At 36.3% G+C, this 21,769-nt stretch overlaps 1 protein-coding gene across 2 annotated transcripts in view; it reads left to right on the top strand.

Annotated features, from left to right (window-relative positions):
• The first annotated feature begins 4,411 nt into the window (after positions 1 to 4,411).
• LOC136798953 (cAMP-regulated phosphoprotein 21-like) overlaps positions 4,412 to 21,769 on the top strand; it is a 32,708-nt gene continuing 15,350 nt past the window's right edge. The window contains exon 1 of one of the 2 annotated variants that reach the window (XM_067055630.1): positions 4,412 to 4,552. In XM_067055630.1, the coding sequence (XP_066911731.1) occupies positions 4,463 to 4,552 (90 nt within the window). In that variant the 5' untranslated portion in view covers positions 4,412 to 4,462. Of the gene's footprint in view, positions 4,553 to 21,292; positions 21,637 to 21,769 lie in introns of those variants that run through there. The other variant, XM_067055631.1, reaches the window with a different exon arrangement.

The raw sequence follows: 21,769 nt of genomic DNA, 5'->3' as shown, positions 1-21,769 counted from the left end.
TCAGGAATTGAATGACAAACTTTGGTTGTTTGATTTTGGCTGCTGCACGTTTTATTTTGTTTCAAACTTTCAAGTTTTGATTAATTGTCTTGCAAACTTGATTCAGATAACTCTCATCCTTGTTGCAAATACATCCTGTAGATGACTGATGTTGTTTTTTCTGAAAACTTTATTTCCTAGTGTGACTAACTGTTAATGTTGTTAAATCTGACAAATTGATGTGTGTGAGTGCACTTTAATGTTTTGATTCCCATTGAAGAATCACACTCTGGTTTTCATGTTACTAGATGCTGTTTAGAGCTTTAGAGCTAGGCTACGTCATATCTTCCTTCGTTTCGAGCGTAAAACTCCTACTCTTCAGGATATGCACTTGTTTTGAATATTGAATTTTTCTGGATAAATCGCATGCACACTAGGGTTTTAGTGAAACAATAGAGACAATAGCTGTGTTTTTACATTCTTTTATTTGAAATCTCTATTGATAAACTTCATTTGTTAAAAACTTCTATTAAACACTATTATGTTTAATCCGATTAAAAAGCAAATTCATGGTGGGGGCCACTAGTGGGTGCATATAGTAGTGCCTATAGACCAAGAGTAAGGCCTAAAAGCCTGGAGCTATATATTATGTAGACTATTTAGAGCTAGCCTGTTTATAAATATGAATGGCGGCTTTCACTAGCTAAATTTTGGTACCATTTTCAACTTTCCCCCAACTTACCTTCCTCAAAAATGAAGAAGAAGAAATTTGCAGCGTCATGATGGAGCATATGACGTCACCTGCATGGCAAATTACATCCTTGTTATTGTTCATTATATTGGGGCGGTGGGCGCATTGGCGACAGACGCACTGTAATTCTCCAATCGGTGTCATTTTGAAGAACAAAAAATTAAACAGTGCCCACTAGCAGTGAAAATTCATTTGTCATGGTCTCTGTTGCAGAAATGTTGGCTCATTTGTGGTATTAAAAAAATGTTGAGTTTATGGACACAAAAATACGACAAAAATACTGTTCCCTACTGCCAGCACAAATAGGATAAATTGAATCTTGTCCCTAGGTCGCGCTCTTCTTTGGAAACACCCAAAAGTGGTCGTTTTTATAGAAGGTGGAATACTTCCAGACAATGTCAATCAAACAAATCAATTGAACACAATCAAACGCAATTGAATAATTGCAATTCAATTGTCAAATGCAAAGACATATTAGCGGCCGCTAAAGGAGTGTGGACCATATTAATTGCAATCAAACTTATCAAATATATAATTGACTAGCAACTGAAGTCTATCAAATGTTATTTGAATGCAATCAAACACAATCAAATATTACCCAGGAATTGCAGTTCGATTGTCAAACGCAATACATATTATTTATTATTATTTATTGTTCTTTATTTTACGTTGGTAATGAAAAATAGTTACACTTACAGTACTAATTAAATCCAACATGACACTCAAATATCTAGTATAAGGTAAATAATTTTAAAATTTAAAAAATATTAAAATATAGTATGGAACATAGTTTGCATGAACAATAAAATTTTTGCCTTGACGATTTTAAAACTCTTTTAAAGAGTCAATAGTTTTGTATTCCAAAGATAGTCTATTCCAAGCTTGACCAGCTCGGAAATTAAAAGAATTCAGGCAAACTGTGTTCTTGGGGAGTGGAAGTTTAATTTCAGCGCCTCTCCTAAGTCAAGGAGGTTTGTTGGAATTGTCATCCTCATTTTCATTTTCAGCTTCATCCGTGGCACTTTGTATAACATACATAAGTTGGCAGAAAAGGCACAAAATCATGAAAATATTTACCAACTATAGTGCTGTCGGCAAAATTAACAGAAAAAGGCACAAAATCATGAAAATATTTACCAACTATAGTGCCGTCGGCAAAATTAACAGATGGAGCTCAACTGCGAAATTTAATCCCCGCAAAATTTTTGCCTCAAAAAAGTACTTTACATTGAGTTATTACCTTATATCTCAAAGGTGTATTTTGTCTTTAAAAATACACACCCTTTCGGATGTTCCAAAATACATTGTCTTGAGTATTTACCTTAAGACAGTACTTTGCCTTCTTTAGAAACATCCAAAAATGTGTGTTGTTAAAGAAGGGGAAATACACAGAGTTATTACCCTAACACAGTATTTCAACTTCTTTAAAAATATCCAGAAGAGTGTGCACTTTCTTTAGAAACATTTTGAAAATTGCTTTATATACTTCAACCTTTTCATAAGCTAAATTGGGACTGTCCCAAAAGCAACCTTTTCAAAGGCCGATACGGGACTCAAGTAAAAGTATAGATAGAACAAACATTGTTGAAGACTTATGGGTTTTTTGTTAATTAGTTATTTGTAAAGTAGTCAGTTTCTATGAATATTTTGGCCAACTGGCCTTTTTCAACATAAAAATAGTTATTTGTAATGAATTGATAAAGTGAATGTCGCTCTTATGTTGTCTTTTGACCAGCCACCAGAATCTTTGGAAAATCAACAGATTTGGAGAGACTCAAACTCACAACCATGCCATATGCAGGCATTTGCTCTTATCATTGAGCTACAGGTCCATGTGGAACAACCCAAGGACTCAATTGCCACTCGGTAGAGCTGGAAGTGAATTCTTGTCTATATACTGACTGGACAGAGAGAGTGAATTGGGAGAAATTCATCTCCACATTGCTAACGTGTGTTGGAACCCACCAACCACAATACCATAGTGTGCACCCCCCCCAGAATAGTGGGGGGGTTTTGCTGATTTGGGTCGAAAATTTTCAGGTGGGATTTGGGGTTTTCCAGGTTTTAGGTGGGAGAAACAAGTTAAGGTGGGAGTTAATTTCTTTAGGTGGGACTTTATGACTTTATGATATATTTTTTTTATATATTTCATAAATGTATATAATTTAACACAGGTTAAATTGCGGTTTAACTTTTGTTTGAAAAGCGCTATATGCAGTATTCGAATGGCTGGGTGGCCGCCCTCCGCCAACTGAGTCTACTTTGCTAATAGCCATGTGACGTCATGTTCAAAATGGCCATCACATCTCCCTGTTCAAGTCGACACTCTAACTGAAAGCTGACAGGATGAGATATTTTACCTCCCTCCCTCCCTGCAGTTATGGTTGTAGGCGAATCCTCACTTATTTATACTAATATTGTAGTTATTGGGACAAATTTTCCCCAAAACTTCTTATTCGAGGATTAGCCATAATTTCATGCCAAACTTATATCTAACGACTCACACTTACTTCTAAGTCGTCTGACTACTTGATTGGTTTCTACCCAGGGGAGGGTCCATGTACAAAAAAGCGGCATGCATGGGTGGGTGTTTTCAAAAAAATTTTGCTGTTTAGTACTTGTGCACTATACATGGGGCAGGGGCAAATTTCTGATTTGCTGTTTAGTATACATGTACTATACAGGGGTGTCAGGGTCAAATTTCGGATTTTCTGCTTAGTATTTGTGTACTAAAAAGCCAAAATCAAATCAAATTGTAATTTATTTTAGATTTTCGCCGGAAATCTTTCAAAATTCTCAATTGTTTTTGTCAATTTTTTTTTATGGGAAGAATAAAAATCTTGCCCCAAAGTTTCAATTTTTTTGGCTTAAAATTTTTATTTTATGAAGAGGTGTAAGGGTATATTTGTTAGTTTTCTGGATAGTATATTGTACTATGTAAGGGTGTGTTGTGGTATATTTGGCAGTTTGCTTGATAGTATATTGTATTATACAGGGGGTGTCAGGGTGTATTTGTGATTTTGCTGGATAGTATATTGTAAAATATAGGGGGTGTTGGGGTGTTTTTGGGAGTTTGCTGGCTAGTATTTTGTACATTTTGTACTATAGGGGTGGGGGGTGTTTAAAATCGAAATTTGCTACAAAGTACTGATACATGCCGCTGTATTGTACATGGACCCCCCCTGTTCTACCCCTAATGTAGGTCATAGGCAAATGGAAAGTTAAACATATGTAATATATTGCATCTTCATATTATGGTAAAGAAGTTTTGTTTTGTTCCTCGAATTAGTATATTTTTTTTGTTTTTAGCTGGGATCTGGGAGTCTGGGCTGAAGGTGGGAATTTTAGGATAAGGTGGGACCTGAATTTTCAGGTGGGACCTGGAACCCCCTTGCACACTATGAATACTAACGGAGTATTGGGTAAAAGTGTTAAATTAGAAAAAATTGTTTCCAACAGGGTCGACTCTTGGTCAGAATAGGGCTTTTGGAAAAATACCATATTTGGGATCTGATTAAAGGGTCCACAATTTGTCTGTAAGCGTCCAATTCAAACAATAGTGAGATTTCATGTTATCATATTAAAGTTTATCCAGCCATCAAAACTCTAATGAATGTAGAATCTAGTCCTGATTAACTATAGTAATTTCTAATTATTGAAACGTTTTATCATTCTAGTGGTTATGAAATAAGAGAATTACAAAGAAAAAGAACCATTCTTGGCCAGGAATGTATGGAGGCCACCAATCAATCTACATTACCTGCTGCTGCCGTTATTGCTGTAAAGAGAAACCTCTTCACCGAAGAAAGCAACACAGTTGAGGTATAATTTTATTTTATTTGTCTCTCTTGTTATTCAATTCGAACACTTCAAGTTGATTGGTTCCACTTTTTTGCGAGGAATGATGATAGCCTGTGGTCTGTACAGTCTATGCACCCGTGAAAACCCATTTCTCTCAAAGTTGAAAAAAAGGATTGAAGGGGGTAAATCACTTGCTAAAAGTATAAAGGATTGATAGACTTTTGGTATTTTGGAATTTTTGGCACTTGTAATCCTAATTCTTATTTGAGTTTTTTTGGATTTTTAGGATTTTTCAGGGTTTTAGGAATTTTAGGACTTAAGGACATTTCGGGAATTTCTTTGGGACGTTTTGGATTTTTTTGGGATTTTTAGAAGAAGTGTTCAAGATTTTTGGAGTAATTTACCCCTTGCTTTAGAAAATTAACCAACTATATAATGAAGCTAAAATAATGGATTAAGAGTAAAATTCAGGGTTATCTTGTCTTTTGCCATTTTGACGTAGAAGTCAATGTCCCGAGATACTCTTTCGACCATCTATCCCAAAATTGATTTTTTTTGGATTGTACCTGCTTTCACTTCTTTCGAGGAGCTGATCGAATTTCGTAATCCACGCTTGTAATGGGCTTTGAAGAAGGTCTTCCCAAAAGGACGTAATTAGGAGTTAATGGTTCAAGATCGTTCGGATCGTTGCTAACATAAGTTAGTGGTCGACTGTTAAGTACAGCTTCAACTTCTGTCATTACAGTTTGAAAAGTGAAATCGTTTAATGGCGCTGAATCGTTTAGCATGACACTCAGCGTTATCTTGACACTTCGAATCAGACTTTCATAAACACTTCCCATATGGCATGGGTGCTTCTGGTGGATTGAATTGACACTTGATCTCCTCTCTCTGCAACAATGGCCGCTTCCTTTCTCTTTGCGGCTCATCTTGGGTGACAGAAGAACAATCACCCAAGCAACTGCTCGGACCATTCTTTTTCAATTTGAAAATCTGTCGAAAAGCATAATCGCTGTGACGCATGTTAGTTTACAGACTAGTTTTTTATTTCTTCATCGTCAGTAGACAGGGGTGTCACAGATGCTGTTGGCCAGTCTGCCTTGTCTTTGAACAGGAAATTTGGTCCGTCGAACCAGTATCTGATAGCTTCATTGTCATCAATATCTCCTCTTGTACGAAGTTCCATTGATCGACTTCAGAATGGTTTCGTATCTCAGTAACTCGGTTTGCAACGAAAACCTTGAAACGTTTACTCCCGTTGTTGATGTACTAGAAGATTAAATGAAGAGTCTCATCTACGATGGTTTCTTTCATTCTCACTGCAATGGCAGCTCCTTGTAATTCTAGGCTTGGCAACGTCAAGCTTTTCAGTGGAACAACTCTTGACTTCGACATTAAGATAAGGCACGATACATTTCCTTCGCTCTCGATCCTGACATAAGCTAGCACAGCAAATGCTTTCTTGGAAGCGTCACCAAAGATATGTAGTTGCACGTCTTGGTCACCAGTAAAGTTGAGACTTCGTGGGACAGCAACAGTGGATGCAATGTCAGACATTCGACAAAGCCAATCTTCATAACGATTTTTGAGAGATTTGGTAACTTCCTCGCCCAATTCAAATTTGTCTCTCCATAGTTCTTGCATGCAAAGTTTGATTGGTGTCTGATGATTGGTGTCAATAGGCTAAATAGATCGTAGTTGCAGTCTTCTTGAAGACAGATCTCTTGGTATATGGCTTTCATCGATCAACTCCAACATTGACCTTGTAAACAAAACAGTCTGTTTTAAGGTCTCAGTGAACACCTAGCGCTCTAGACGTGACCTTGTCGTCCAGTTTTATCCTAATAGATTGAATAGTTTTTTTTGGTAAGTCACTCACTCAAGTCATCGTTACTTTGAAACTTTTTATCGGGAGTTTCTAAACGTCGACCAGAAATGACGACCAGCGACCAGATAAATTTGGGTTATCGAGTTTTTTCTCTTTCTCCAACGTAGAGAATATATTTAATATTGAAGAGTAAGCTCACCCCTGTCTCATCTAAAACCACGTGCCAAATACGTAAAACAACCATTTCGACGCTCTTGGAGCTAGACAGTGATCAAAGTTCTTCCGTCTCAGACGGATTTCCGTCTCACAGAAATTTTTTTCAAAGTTTTCCGTCTCAGTTAGAAATGGTTATTTAGCAAGAAATATAGATTCATAGATATTTTCACTGTATGATCGGCATTTAAGAACATTTTGAGTTGTTTTAATTAACAAAGTTTAGTGCCTTTCTAGCCAATCTAGGGGGTAAAAAATCTGAAAATTTTCTGGCCCTCGGCCCTAACCATGATGGGCCCTGCGGGTGTCACTGTGTACCAAAATATCTCTATTAAAAAGTTTTTCCATCTCACAGAAAAAAACTGCTTTGACCACTGGCTAGATTATGGTGTCAATTTCTATCGTTTTGTATTATCAGCATCACAACAATTAGTGGCACAAAGTTTTTTGAAAATGGCTTGAGAAGCTTTGTATTTCATCATCAGATTGTTATTTCTGTCGAAATTAGTCATTTTGTCAGCATAAAGACAATAGAATAATTGATTAGAATCATATCTCTAAAACTGGCCTGCCCGATTTTTTCCTACTGACAAGTTCTATCTATTCATATTAAAAAAATCTCATTCAGCATAATTAAAATATTTGGTGTAACAAAGCTTACAGACATCATACTTAATGACCCTGTCAATATTTTTGTCAAATAGAGTCACTTTATCAAGAAAATGACGGGTTACTTCAAAGGTCACTTTTTAGTATTCTGAGGACTTGATTTAAACTTCTCTACGGTGGAGAGAGCAGATAAACTCGATAATCCAAATTTATCTGGTCGCCGGTCGTGGTCGCTGGTCGTGGTCGTGGTCGCCATTTCTGGTCGATGTTTAGAAACAAGCTCCAAGCTCCAAGAGCTTCGAAATGGTTGTTTTACGTATTTGGCATGTGGCTTTAAATTGATGAGACAGGGGCGAGCTTACTCTTTAATATGATATAATATTCAAATGATTAGTAGAGACACTCTACGTTGGAGAAAGGGAAAAACTTGATAACCCAGATTTATCTGGTCGCTGGTCGTGGTTGCCGGTCGTGGTCATCATTTCTGGTCGACGTTTAGAAACTCCCAAAAATGTGTACAAGTAATTTATAGTGATCAGCAGGGGGGGTCTTGCAGTTACTCCTTGACACTATGTGGAGTAACTGCAATTTTGGACATTTTCTACAGACACCACCACCCTTGCAGTTATTCCATAGTGTACTAACTGATTTTACCCTCAAAATTGGTGTATACCACCCCCAAAAGTGCCAAATTTGGCAATTTTTTCACTGAATTCCTCATTTTTGATACCATTTTACTGGGTACGTCTTATTAATGACCGTTCAAGAGTTAAATATCTCAATCATTTTCCAAGTTTTCTAAAATATCTTTCATGCCTTGATTGAAGAAAATATTTTGTGATTTTTTTTTGACTTTTGAAAAAATGTTTTGAATTTTTTTGCTTCCGGAATTTTTAAAAACCTAAAATTTTAAGTGAAAAGTTGAAAAGTGTGCTCACTTAGTACACCATATCCTACCAAAATCGACAATTTTGGGCTTAGGCACCACCCATGTTGCAGTTAGTCCACTGGTGGAGTAACTGTTTTCCCAAATTTTGGTTTATATACCACCACGGTAGTAATTGTCATAGTGTTTATATAATAACTGCATGACCCCCCCCCTGTGATCAGGTGTTTTGAGAGACTTTAGATCGTCTTTCTACAGGAATTTGCTTGCATCTGTGTCAGCCTCTTTCAATCTCACTTGACAAAACATTGCTTTGATGTCAGCAACCACAGCAACTCTATGGCGTCAAAACAAAACACCAAGAAGGCTGTTCAGTAGACCACTGTACAGGTTGGAATTCAAGCTTTCTTCATGTGACTGAGCTGCGGCGTCGAGCACCATACGTACTTTGCCTGGCACTGGTGACTCCATGATGAGGGATGTACCAAGTGGCTGTGCGACATAATGCTTCTTTGTCTGAGAGTTCTCTGATGTATCCTTTTTCGAGGTAGGATGATAATGTTCTTAGCATACATTTCAAAGAAGTCAGGATTAGATTGGAACTTCCTGCATATTTGGTTGAGACGTCTCTCAGGCAAGATTTTGCTTTCAGGAAGGTTGACATCCTTCTTCAAAGCATTGGTACGATGTAGTGACCATCTTTGAATTCGGTTTCTTTGTCAAGAATTTTTTGGTTACGTTGATAGTCGATTGAGCGTGTTTTGCTTTCTTTAACTTCAGTATGATTCACTCTCCCAAAAACTGCTGTATTCAGCCTCAGAGAATTCACTTCTGATCCCCAAATTTCTGGTCAGTGCAACTATTCGATTTTCAATCAGAACTGAAGTACCATCGTATACTCCACGCAGAGTCCAACAGAGTCGAGTCTTTAAAGCATATGGGTAGCCTTTTCTGACTTTCTCAAATCATAGCTGATGAGAACGTCTGGAACATCAGCACCGATCAGTAGTTGTACTTTTCTGCTGTTAATGTCTTGAAGACCGAGATCTCTGATGTAATCCCAGCTAGAATCAGTTGTTACTGGAACTTCTTGTCCTGGTACATTGTAATCTGAATCATTGAGGGAGAACACAATTTTCACTTTCGTTTGGTAACGTAAGATCAACCAGCTTTGTCGGTAAAATGGTACATCTCTGATTGTACCGAAGTTGATTTTGGTCTTTCTTCCTTGAAGATTTAGCTCATTGCAAAGGGATTTGGTAATAAAGGTACATTGGCTGCCAGTATCCAGCATGGCGTATGTATCAACCCACATAATCCGAGCATTCTTTACACGAATAGGGACAACCTGTGATAGACATGACTCCTTCCTTTGACATGTCCATTTACGGTGGTTTCGATCTTCTCTTTCCAAGTTGACCGATTGGATTCATTAAAGAGTCTTCAGACTTAGCCTCGCCGACCTTTGAATAGTTCTGCTGCTTTGGTGTGGAAGATTGAAGCTTGTCTGAGTGAGGAGACTTTAGCTTATCTGATATCTAGTTTTAAAAACTGAAAGGTGCTGTATGATCCAGTATTTAACCAATACTTTAGATAATCCTTTACTATTTGAATCAATGTCAGTGTAGACTAAAGCTAACGATAGCTGTTGTTGAGATTCTTTTTGCTTGTCTTCTTGGGCAAATGTAGAGAGGGAAAGTTCCAAGTTCAGAATTCACATGGCCTCTCACTTCTGTAATCTAAATTCTTCAATTGATGTATGTAGTGGTTTGAAAATATCTATGCAAAAGTGGCCCTAAGTCAGTAAAAATAAGAATTTACTTCTGGTAAAAAAAACTGAAGTCCAATGATGTCACTTAAAATTGCCATTTCAGAGCCTCGTGAGCAAGCCATGAAAATATCCTTTAAACCACAAAAGGATACCTATAATGGTTCTATAATATCAAAAGTATGGACTTAGGGCATTATTTGTTCCAAAGTTTATAAAGCAAATGAAACCTTTAAAGTCGATTATCTCAAAATGGAAAAAATGGACTTAAATCTGTCTTGAATTAACACGGCGAAGTATCCTTTTTCAATATTCATAGAATTATATTTCACAGGTCTATCGACCTCTACGAAATAATTTTAGATTTATAAATTGTCTAATTCTTCATCTGTCGTCCAGTCGTCAGAAGATATGGACAGAAGAGAAGACGTTGTTTTGGTCTTCGTCCTAGGTTTTCGAACTAGGCGAAGGTTTGTTCTAGGGCTTCCTCTTACATGCCAAACGAAATCGTCATTTTTTGAATTCATTTTTTTCGCCTTTTGGCACATATCTTTAATAATTTTTCTTTCGTTGATGGTGAAGTCGTCTGTGATATAAAGCCACCAATTTCATTGAATCGTTTCAGCTTATGCAGATTTTGCATTATCCGTTCTTTTTCCTCTATACTTTTTAAGATCAACTTGCTTGGACGCCAATGTAGCCCTTTTCGGTTTTGTCCAATGCGATGATGGTGGGACGGTTTGATATCTTGAACGCCAATGTTACCTAGTATACCTTGAATATCTATTTTGTCTTGTTCCTGTTGTTCCTCTTTGTTGTCTACCTCTAATTCCACCATTCCATGTATAATAATATTTCGTTTTCTTGATTCGATGTCTCTTTCTTCATTCTTGTTTCTTTTTTTGTTTTTTCTTGTTGTTCTCTCACTGCTGATTTGAAATTATCCTTGTGTTTCTTAGTTATTTCAGCGTATGTTTTTTCTGATGTTTTCTCTATGTAATTCGTAGTTTGCTTTATTTCTTCTTTTATAATCTGCTTGGTTTTTATTTCAAAGTCAGCCATCTTATTTGTTAAGATGTTTTCGATATCGTTCTTAAGGCTGCGGTTCTTGGCTAGCTGGTTTTTGAGCTTTTTAATGACGTCGTCCTTCTTCTCAATCTCCCTCTGCATCATATGATACGAGTTCTCACCTATTTTACTCATTAGAGATCGTGTTATCCGCACGCAATTCTGACATAGATATTGTTCGTTATAAGTGTTGGCAAAAATTTGCAGCTGATAAAGCGGTAATTGTGTGCACTCGTAGTGTACCATGCGGTGGCATTTTCGGCATTTTAGACGGTTTTGGTCATCATCATCTGAGCAGGAGGTGGGAGTGCATGTTTGGTTTTGTTTAGCTTCTTCAAATGGTTGTTTTTCTTGCTTTTTGTCGGTTTTTTCGTTCATGTTTTTGATTTTGCTAAATTTCAACCATTTTTGAAGAACTACACAAAATGCGTGTTGACTAACTGACGTCAAATAAAAACTAATTCAAAAAAAAAAAAAAATGAATAGCTAGGAATTTTTTTTAACTTTGGGGAGATTTCCTGAGAAATTCAAATCTCAATTTTTTTTCCTTTTTACCAACCCTAAAACTCCATTTGAGCCAGTCTGAGCAGGCTCCATTTATGGCACTAGGTCGAGTAAATTACCATTTCGGAACTAACACCAGCAGCACTTACTCACCATGGAATACGATGTTTCAGTGTTTGGAAAGCAGTTACTGACCCATAAATGGCTGTGGCAGCCTTTCTTTTTTTTTCTGATTTTGAAATTAATTACAATTTTATCCTGTTCACATGACTTTATGTCCAGTCCTCAAAGAGTGTCTATACATACAAACTTCATTTTGTACTCTGTAATTCGATTTTTAATTTAAACCTAAAAATTTCATCAGAAATCAAGATTTCTATACAGACCTTTTTAGCCAATATCAGGTGAAATTGAAAATCTTTTCCGCTCATTTTGTGTAAACCCTTCGAGCATCTTCCTATTTTTTGCTAGGGAAAGCATCTTGGGGAGGGGGGTTTGTTCCTGAAGGCTGATTTGACAAATAAAAGAGACAAGTAACAGAAAAAGTTTGTCAGCATAAGTTTGTCAGCATAAGTGATTGGTATTTTGCAGAGAGGTCCGTCTGTAAAATATACGTTGACCCGCTGCCGGAACTCAGGAACTACTTGAGCTTTTGACCTGAAATTTTTACCAGTGATAGACATTGACCATCTAAGACAGTGCAAAATTTCAATTTAGTGACGTGAGTGGTTGGTATTTTACAGACTAGTCTTTTTTTTACCTAAAATGTTCACTTTCAGCATGAAAATTCGTCCAATTTTGAAATTTTGGCCGCAAGCTTGTATCATCAAAACAAAACACTTGCCGAATTTTTAGTTAATAGTATTTTCTAATCACTAGATACAGTATCCTAGGGCTGTTTAGGCAAAATGGGCAATTTTTGGCATAAGATGCAAAATGACAATGCCCAATTTTGGCGAAAATTCTTTTTAGGCTAAAAATGCCGGAAATCGCCGTCGTTAAATTTCTTTATTTTTCACTCAAAAACATTATTGATCACAATGCCCAAGATCAAGCAAGATTCAATTGTCAGTAAAGCTGATTTTTTCACCCGAAACTTTTTATTAATCGCCGAAACAGCCAATTGCCGGAAAACGGTTTTTATTGAATCTCTCGAGCTTTATCACAAAGCGAGTTTCGTGACCTATCTACAATTATGGTCGTAATATTTGAGAAAAAAGGGAAATTCACTGGGAAGTTTTGAAACCACAATCGATTTGTAAGTGCTCTAAAGTAGGTTGGAAGGGTAGAGTTTTAACTCTGAGTTTTAACATGAGACTTAAAACTTAAGATCTGAGGATCCAAAAGTTCAAAAATGGTCCAATAAGGCTCATAATATAGCCTATAAATCCGAGCTAAATTGAAATATCCGATTGAATTTAAGAGATGGCCCAAAATCGACTTTCTCACCCGAACTCCAAATTTCGAAAAACGAGGAAATAATCTTAATTCTCAATAGATTTCGACCATAATGGCGATTATGGAAAGTGCGATAAAGGTCATACGGCATGGGTTGACACTTTACCGTGAGTAATTTCAGAAAATCAAAAGAAACACATGGGACCTTTAGTTGCAGCTTGAACCATTTACACTTGGCAAAAAAGCTGTAATGATCGATTCAGACATTCAACCGGCCCGCAAGCCACCACTGTGGATTTTTGGGACCTAAAATTTTGGGATTCTGAGTTTTCAAAAATGAAGTGAAATGACTTGCTAATGTTGTGTTTTCTGTGTTTTGTGCCCGTTTTGTGTGTCTTGTTAATTTCGCCTAGCGAAAGTATAATGAGCACATTTATTTTTCTCATAAGCATATAATTTATAAGAATCAAATCAATAACTCTTAATAGACGGTGATATACACTCCGGTAATTACTTACAAAGTATAATAAAGTTTTGCAGCTATTGGATCGAACACACAAAACACAGAAAACACAACATTTGCAAGTCCTATCATAAAAAATGAATTTTTTGCAGCTATTGGATCGAACACACAAAACACAGAAAACACAACATTTGCAAGTCCTATCATAAAAAATGAATTTTTTGCAGCTATTGGATCGAACACAGAAAACACAACTTTTACAAGTCCTATCTAGTCCTTTGGTGTTCGGGCTCATACTTTATTGGAATAAATTGAACTAGCCTGGATGATCCTTTAGACTGAAGGACATATTCCATTGACCAATCAGATTCATTCTTTACTTTGTTCACCACTACTGCCAAAACTGCCTGGTTCTTAGAGAAAATGGCTCCTAACAAGGCGAGGCCCTGAAAACCGAGTTACGACAAATGTGACGTCGTAAGTCTCAAATTATTAAAATGATCAAATTATTAAAATGATCAGGAGAGAGACTTTACGCTGGAGAAAGAGAAACAACTCGATAACCCAAATTTGTCAGGTCAGCGGTTGTGGTCACCATTTCGGCACTTGCCTAATCTCATAACCGATCACCATTGCTAAGGCATATGATGATCTGAAAAGTTTCTCCAGCGAAATTTTACAAAACCGCGTTCGGCGGGGTCTGGGAAAAACTATGACACGTGACCAGGATACCGGTATCCGATTGGCACGCAGTTTTCAAGATTCATTTATCATTTTATAGGAAACAATTTTTTGTAAGAACTAAGTAGCAAAAACCTCTGTATCTTTTGAAATATTGAATATTTTCCAAGAATTTTTTCAAACGATAACAGGCAATTGTACATTGAACAATCTGAATCTTCACCTGTCAAAAATACTAACTTTTTTGCTGCTGGAATGCCTTTTGACCACCTGAACATATCATGGCTACAAAATCATAAACAGTATCATTTAATTTGGAGTTTTAAAACCTTTTCAAGCCAGAAAATACTGTCCAGAACTTAGAGTTGGTATTTGTTTATCCTGCAAATCTATTAAACAGTTCTCATGAAAGGTTTTTGAAGTCTGATTGCATTGCAAAAAGTATGCAACCCAAAAAACTGATCATCGAAACCGCTTAAAAAAGCTCAACAAACATAAAATTCCCATAAAATTTCACCAATACTCTATCCAAATAGAGTATCCAAATATCCAACAATACATATAGAGCCTAAACTAGTCAACCTCTTGGTGTTTGAATCAATTTTTTGTCGGTTGAATGCCCGACAGACATTTCGCACACGTTAAGTTATAATTATTCTGATAAAATGCTTCATTCCTCCTAATAATCAAGCAGATAGCAAGAGAAAAGTAATCATTACATAAGACAACATACCTGTAATAATTTGGTTGATGTTTGAGCCTTCATCTTGAACAAAAATGAGAAAACATCCAAGCAAAATCAGTGTACAATCAATACACCTTTCAAAACAGTCTTTCAAAGCTTTTAGGTCAATAAGTATGAGCAGCCACTTCTGTGGGTGTATGTCAGAGCTACACTAAAATGAATAAACAACATTTGAAACATTGAATTTCCCTTCATAAGTCTCAAAAGCAATAAAAAAATCAAAACATTGACCAAGAGCCAAAACGTGAATTTCAGGCGCCATCTTGGATTTGGTTCGGAGCAAGAAAGCCACGGTCGCAGTAGAATCGGTTTTGTTTAGCCCACGCATCCAAAGACGGCCCGAGCAAATCGACAAATTTTATGCGAATGCTGCGATTGAATCAGATTGAATCGTGAAAAGTACTCTGAAATTTCAGAGTGTCGGCCATCAAAGAAAACCCGAGAACCTTCGCAGGTCTTCTTGCAGAACCATTCCCTTTAGAGCGCATGCGTGGAATGCGTGGAGCACGAAGAGCTGCTTGGAGGTTAGCACTTGCCGCTTCTAAAAATAAATTTCTTTGGTAGCACTCTTTCACGTAATAAAAGCTGGCTCCACTTCTTGTTTGAAATATTTTTCGAACTATAGAAATTCATACAAAATTTCAATACATGTATGAAGTCTTTTCTTTTCGATGATTGGCAGGCCTTTATTTTTCAATAACAGCTTTTTATAAGAACATCCAAAAGCCTATGGATTTTCTTAATTTTTAGAGTTTTAAGCCTAAAACATGTTCTTACTTTTCGCCATTTTTTGATTATTTTTGTCCATTTTCCTAAGAAATCGGTTCTCGAACTGCTCAAAGTCTTGAAAAGTTCTAAGCTTGATTTTAATATTTCGGTCCACGAAGCTTCGTGATCTTAAATAGTTTCTCCTTATAAAAAAAGGTATAGGTGCTTTTTGATTGGCTGGCTTTGCCTTTCGTAGACATAAAGTCAGTTCAATTTGCAAGTGAAGTGGGATTTCAGATTACAAGTTTCTGTCGTAGTGTTTAGTCGTAAAGAATCGATGAAAAAGGTATTTTTCTATTATATTTTTGATCAAATTTTGAAATTCTATTTTTTATTTTTGTTCATATTGAACCACAAAGTACACACAAGTGAACTTAAAACGAAAATGAAGATTTTTAATCAGAATTGGGTTACTGGCCCTATGTATGTCGAATGTTTCCATATTTAAACTTTGAAACGTTTATAACAATGGTTCATGGTTCCCCAAAAAAATCTGATTGTTTTACTGTATTCTCATTGACTTTAATCATTTTGATTTTGATATTCGAGCTTTTTGTTAGTGTAAAAAAGTTTTGGGCTATTCCAGGAGATTATTCAACCCCGATTGAACCGTCTCTATGGGTGCTAAAAAGTGGTTCATTGGTCGCGGCGCTCCTAGGTCCCTACTGACGGTATCCAGTCAAAAATGAGCGTGACGTAATGTACCCCTTCCTCTGGAATGGCCACTTTTCTGTAGCACTAAATCAAAATTCAAGTGAAGATTAGTCTATCTTTGGACAACATCCTCGGACAATATTTTTATGTTTACTCATCTTAGTTTACTAATCGAGGAAGGAATCTCATATACTTTGAGTCTGAGTTTCACATCTGTTATTTTACGTTATAATTGAAACATGACCAGATGTGAGCCACTCTAATTCTAGCCTTTATATCCACTGTGACTATAGTACGAATGAGAAGTTAGATATGAAAAAGCTTATGAAGACCAACAAGAAGAAAACGGTGATATGTAGGTCGAGATATGTTTTTATTTGTGTATGTGTGCCCTTATTTTATGGATACCCTAATTTTTACACCCTTGCTTGGGAGTTTCAAAAAATTTTAAGACTGAAATTCCTTATAATGGGGAAATTGTTCATAACGTTTCGATCAGTTTTTCGTATTTTTCTCAAATTTTCCTTAACGGACATAATATGAGTATGAGAATTACTTAACTTAAAATTTCGATCCTTTGAAATCAGGTTGATTTTAAATTATAGCAATATTTTATTAGACCTCGAACCACTACCCATTTCCCTTTCGACTTTATCTTCTTTGATCTCTCAAACTCATTTTTGGACCTACCTAAGGTAGTCCTTTAAATTAACCCTTGTCCGTTCGTTCGTCCGTTCGTTCGTCCGTTCGTCTGTTGCCAGCTTTTCTCGGGATCGGCTCATTAGTTTTTTCTAATTTTTTGCACAATGATGCAAAATGGCAATGCCCAAAATGTGACGGAGCCCGATTTTCGAAAAAAAAAATTTCCGGCCGAAAATGGCGGAAATATGCCGGAAAAACTGGTTTTTCGGCATTTTCTCGAGATTTCATCATTAGTTTTTTCTGATTTTTTTTGCTCAAACATGCGTATTAACAATGCCCAAAACATGGCCTAGTTCGATTTTTGAGAAAATTTTTTTTCCGGCCGAAAATGCCGTTTTTCTGGATTTTCATTGGACTTTTCCATATAATTGGTTGTTTTTTCATTCAAAAAGATTATTAATAGCAATGCCCACCATCAAGCATGTTTCAATTTTCAATAAAATTGATTTTTGAAGCCGGAACTTTCTAAAAATCGCCGGAACAGCCGATTTCCGCCGGAAAAACGGTATTTCTTGAATTTCTTGAGCTGTACTTCATATTTTTTCATGAAATTTTGCACACTGATGCAAAATGTCAATACCTAAATTGTGACGGAGCCCGATTTTCGAAAAAATTCATTTTAGGCCGAAAATGCCGGAAATATGCCGGAAAAACTGGTTTTTTGGCATTTTCTCGAGATTTTATCATTAGTTTTTTCTGATTATTTGCTCAAAGATGCGTATTAACAATGCTCAAAACATGGCCGAGACCGATTTTTAAGAAAAAATTTTTTCCGGCGGAAAATGCCTGAAATATGCCGGAAATCGCCGTTTTTCTAGATTTTCATTGAACTTTTCCATATAATTGGTTGTTTTTTCATTCAAAAACATTATCAATAGCAATGCCCACCATCAAGCATGTTTCAATTTTCAATAAAATTGAATTTTGAAGCCGGAACTATTTTAAAAGTCGCCGGAACAACCTATTTTCGCCGGAAAGACAGTATTTCTTGAATTTCTCGAGCTGTACTTTATATATATTTTATGAAATTTTGCACACTGATGCAATAGGACAATACCTAAAATGTGACGGAGCCCGATTTTCGAAAAACATTTTTTTCCGGCCGAAAATGCCGGAAATATGGCGGAAAACCCGTTTTTTTGACTTTTTCTCGAATTTTCATTTTCAGTTTTTTCTGATTTTTTGCAGAAAGATGCGTATTCGCAATGCTCAAAAAATGGCCGAGTTCGATTTTTGGGAAAAAAATTTTTCCGGTTGCCGGAAATCGCCGTTTTTGCAGATTTTCATTGGATTTTTTCCTTGTATTTCTATGTTTTTCACACAAAAACATTATTGATAACAATGCTCACCATCAAGCATGATTCAATTGTCAATAAAACTGATTTTTGCGACCAGAACTTCCTATTTATTTTTTCCCTACAACCCTTCTCTCTCCCCCCATCAACAATCAATGATGAATTTATTGTGTTGTGTATTTTGCTAAATGCTATATTTTCTGACTGATTTTCATTTTTCTTTTCGCATTGCTAACTAACTTTCATCATCAGGTAGGTCCATTCAGCATGTTGCTTGTTCATTTTGGAGACATAAAATCAAATTGGTTCAATTACATTGATCAGGCCACGATGATCCAGGGGTGTTTGACTATATTTGAACGTTCTTTCGTCACAGCTAATTTCAATAGTAACAACGTAAAAAGAGTGTTGTCGATAGGCTAAGTTATTCATTACTTTAGGTGTACAAACTTTCGCGAGCAGCGATTTTCGCGAACTTCAGCTCTTTTCGCGATACACGTTTTTTTTTTATAAGGAACCTTAACTTTGCTCTGAGCCTGGAGTTCCTTATTTTTACAGAGAATTTCAGCCTCAAAGTTCCTTATCGAGTTCCTTATTTACATAGCTGCTAAGTTTGGATAACCATCTCTTACTGTTCCTTATAAAACTTGTTTTTTTATTCTCAGCCTGAGCAGTTCCTAAACAATTCCTTATTTTTTGGACCATTTTCAGCCTCGAGTTCCTTATAAACGTGTTCCTTATATAAAAAAAAACATGTAGTTGATGTATACTGGCGTGTGTTAAAGATGCATCGTGTTTCTATGTAGCTCGGTCCCCGTACGGAAATTGGTGCCTTCCTTTTCTGGTGCCATACTTGCGGCTATCTGTCTAAAAGTTTGCTCAAAATCCAAATCGATCTGACTGGTCGAATCTCGAAATTATTACTTTTGGCCATTTTCCTGAAAAATCGGGTGTTTTAGGGTCAGCAATGTTCTTAACTTGTTCTTAATATTATGGCCATCGAAGCCTTATGTTCTTATGTAGTTTGTTTTTATTAAAAAAACGTGTATAAAATGCTGGATTTTCTTCCATACAGTACACGTTTTTTTATAAGAACATCCAAAATTTTTGAATCCTTCAGATGCTCTTAACTTTTTGGCCATCGAAGCCTTATGTTTTTACGTAGTTTGTTCTTATAAAAAAAACGTGTACCAGATCTTTCAATTATGACTTTACCTTGAAACCGACTAACTTTTGAAAAATGGATGGGTGACAGCACGCAAGGTTTGGAAATGTATGTATAAGAATTTGTCTTCTTCGACTGTGGACCTAGTTTTTTGGAATTTCGTTCGAAATTTTGACGAACTTCGCATCTTCTTTCGAAAAAATGGCCGACTAAGCCTTCCCTGAACTTTCAGCAAAACCCATAAAAAGAAACCCTATTGTGCAAAATTGACGTCAGAGTCCATTTTCGACCCAAACAACGGACGACACCTTTCCACGAGGTTTCGAAATCTCTGGCTATTTTTGAAGGATTATGGTGAAACAATACATAATTTAAAAGTAATTTGCAAGTAATTTTGTCGTTTATTACACTCTTTTGTGTTTGTTTATTGTTATGTACACGTGCCAAATGAGTAAAAGAGAATAGGTCTTTTTGCGATAAATTGTTTAAAAACAATTTTTTTGTAAGAAAACGTTATGGTAATTTGTAACAGTTTTACTGCGCAAAGTCGCTGCATTGGTCTTGTGAAAACTCCTTTTTCGCTTCCTTTTTGGATACATAATATGTTAAACTTTAGGGTTCACAATAGAAAGCTCCAGGTATTTAGCCACTTTTAAGCCTTACTTAATTCAATATTCAAATCAAGAGCAGTGCGCAAATCCCGAAAAGTAGGAGTTTTACTTATCTGATATTCCGATGGCGGATTGGCGGCCGCCCACGCTAAAGCTCTAAAGGGAGCGGGCCAATTTCCCATCGGAGAGGAATGATAGTCGGCCTTTGATGTGCCGCACCCTCAGTCGGGTTCAAGAGCCCTTGTCCGTAAACCTATAAATATTTCGGTTGGGTCTGAAAACGAGGGCTGGGTTACCAGACCTCCCGCTGCAAAATTCTTGACGCGGTCTCGCAAAATTCCGTAATGTAAACCTTCCAGATGTTGAAAATTTTCCCGACCTTCAGAGCTTTAGCGTGTCGGATGAAAATTTCACCATCTGGGTGCCAGATAAGAGTTTTACGCTCGAAATGAAGGAAGATATGACGTAGCCTATAGGAAAACTAAAGCGGGAAGAATATGCATGGAGTGTCCTTATGTTTGCAGTTTTACAGCTGCAAAATGTTATTCCTGTTTGAAGTTCAATTCAACTTTCATCTTTATTCGTCGTAAAAAGTTTTTAAAAATCTAATCAGTTATGTTGAAAAAATAGCAAAAAAAAATCTGATATAAATCATACAAGGCAAACAGGTGAACTCAGTTCGAAATAATTTTTTTTCTTATATATATATCTCTCTCCTTTGCTCTCTCTTTTTTTTTAAACCGGCAGGTGTTTTTTTTCTGAGAATTCACCTCCGATGTGATTTTTTGATTCATCTTGATTATCAAGCATCTTTAAAGCCGCTAGAAAAACACTGCGGTGGAGTTGAGAGGGTTACATTTAAACTATTGTATTATCTTTTTTTTTCTCGTACACTCTCATTTTCTTGTTGAAAACAGTTTTTTTGCATGTCTCTTTAAGTTTTTCTCGTTCCATTCTTTATCTCTCTCTTCTATTCTTCTATTTTATTTCGCGTTTTCCTTTTTGTATGTTATTTGCTCTCTCCAACTACCATATTTACTGATGATGAATCCGTAGCTGATAGATAATAAGAGAAAGAAAAAAAATTTAAAATCCCCAAGAAAAAAAGGTGTGCTTGCTTTTATATCGATGAAAGTTTTTTTTCTCGAAAGGGTACATAGAGAGAACGACGAGAAAATTTTTAATGGTTGATTTGACGAAATTGGCTTGCTGGTAGATTTGTTATGTTTATTCTTCTCTAGCTATGTTTTTTACAATACTGTACGTTGTTTTTGTTTCATTCGTATTCGAGTTTTTTCATTTTTTTTGTGGTTACGGTTGATCTTTTTTTAATACGGAGCTTTTCCACATCAGTTTCTAAACACGACAGGCTGCTAATACCAACCATTTTCTTGTATTTTCGAAAGGGAAAACATAAATATTCAAAATAAACACTGAACTGTATTGGTTTGTTGTCATTTTGCGCACCATCGCCAATTATTACCATACTAAAGTGTGTAGCATAAGGCTTCCACTCACATTTGAATAAGATTTTTCGGGGGAGTGGCTACAACATCAGAAAATATTATTGTACAATCGTCAATGAAAACAATCGCTTATCTATCTGGTTTGGAATCACAACACTGGCAACAGATTATTTGGTGATTGATTGAGTGTTTCTTCTCAAATGAGAATGCAGCTTAAACCAGCCATTGAAACCCAACAACAAACAAAATCGTGTGAAATATGGGAACAGCAAAATAATAAGGTATTACCTTCTTAGTTTTGGTCTGTTCCTCTAAAGAATACTGCATTATAACACGCATGCGTAATTTGTCGCTCTTTTAACCATATGTAGTTAATTCCCGTGATAACCAAAAAGGAATGAATACGTAGGAGTG

This window comes from Clytia hemisphaerica, unplaced genomic scaffold, assembly GCF_902728285.1.
Source record: "Clytia hemisphaerica strain Z4C2 unplaced genomic scaffold, Clytia hemisphaerica genome assembly, whole genome shotgun sequence".
In the NCBI taxonomy this organism is placed as follows: domain Eukaryota; kingdom Metazoa; phylum Cnidaria; class Hydrozoa; order Leptothecata; family Clytiidae; genus Clytia; species Clytia hemisphaerica.
This window is presented reverse-complemented; position numbering and strand designations above follow the sequence as displayed.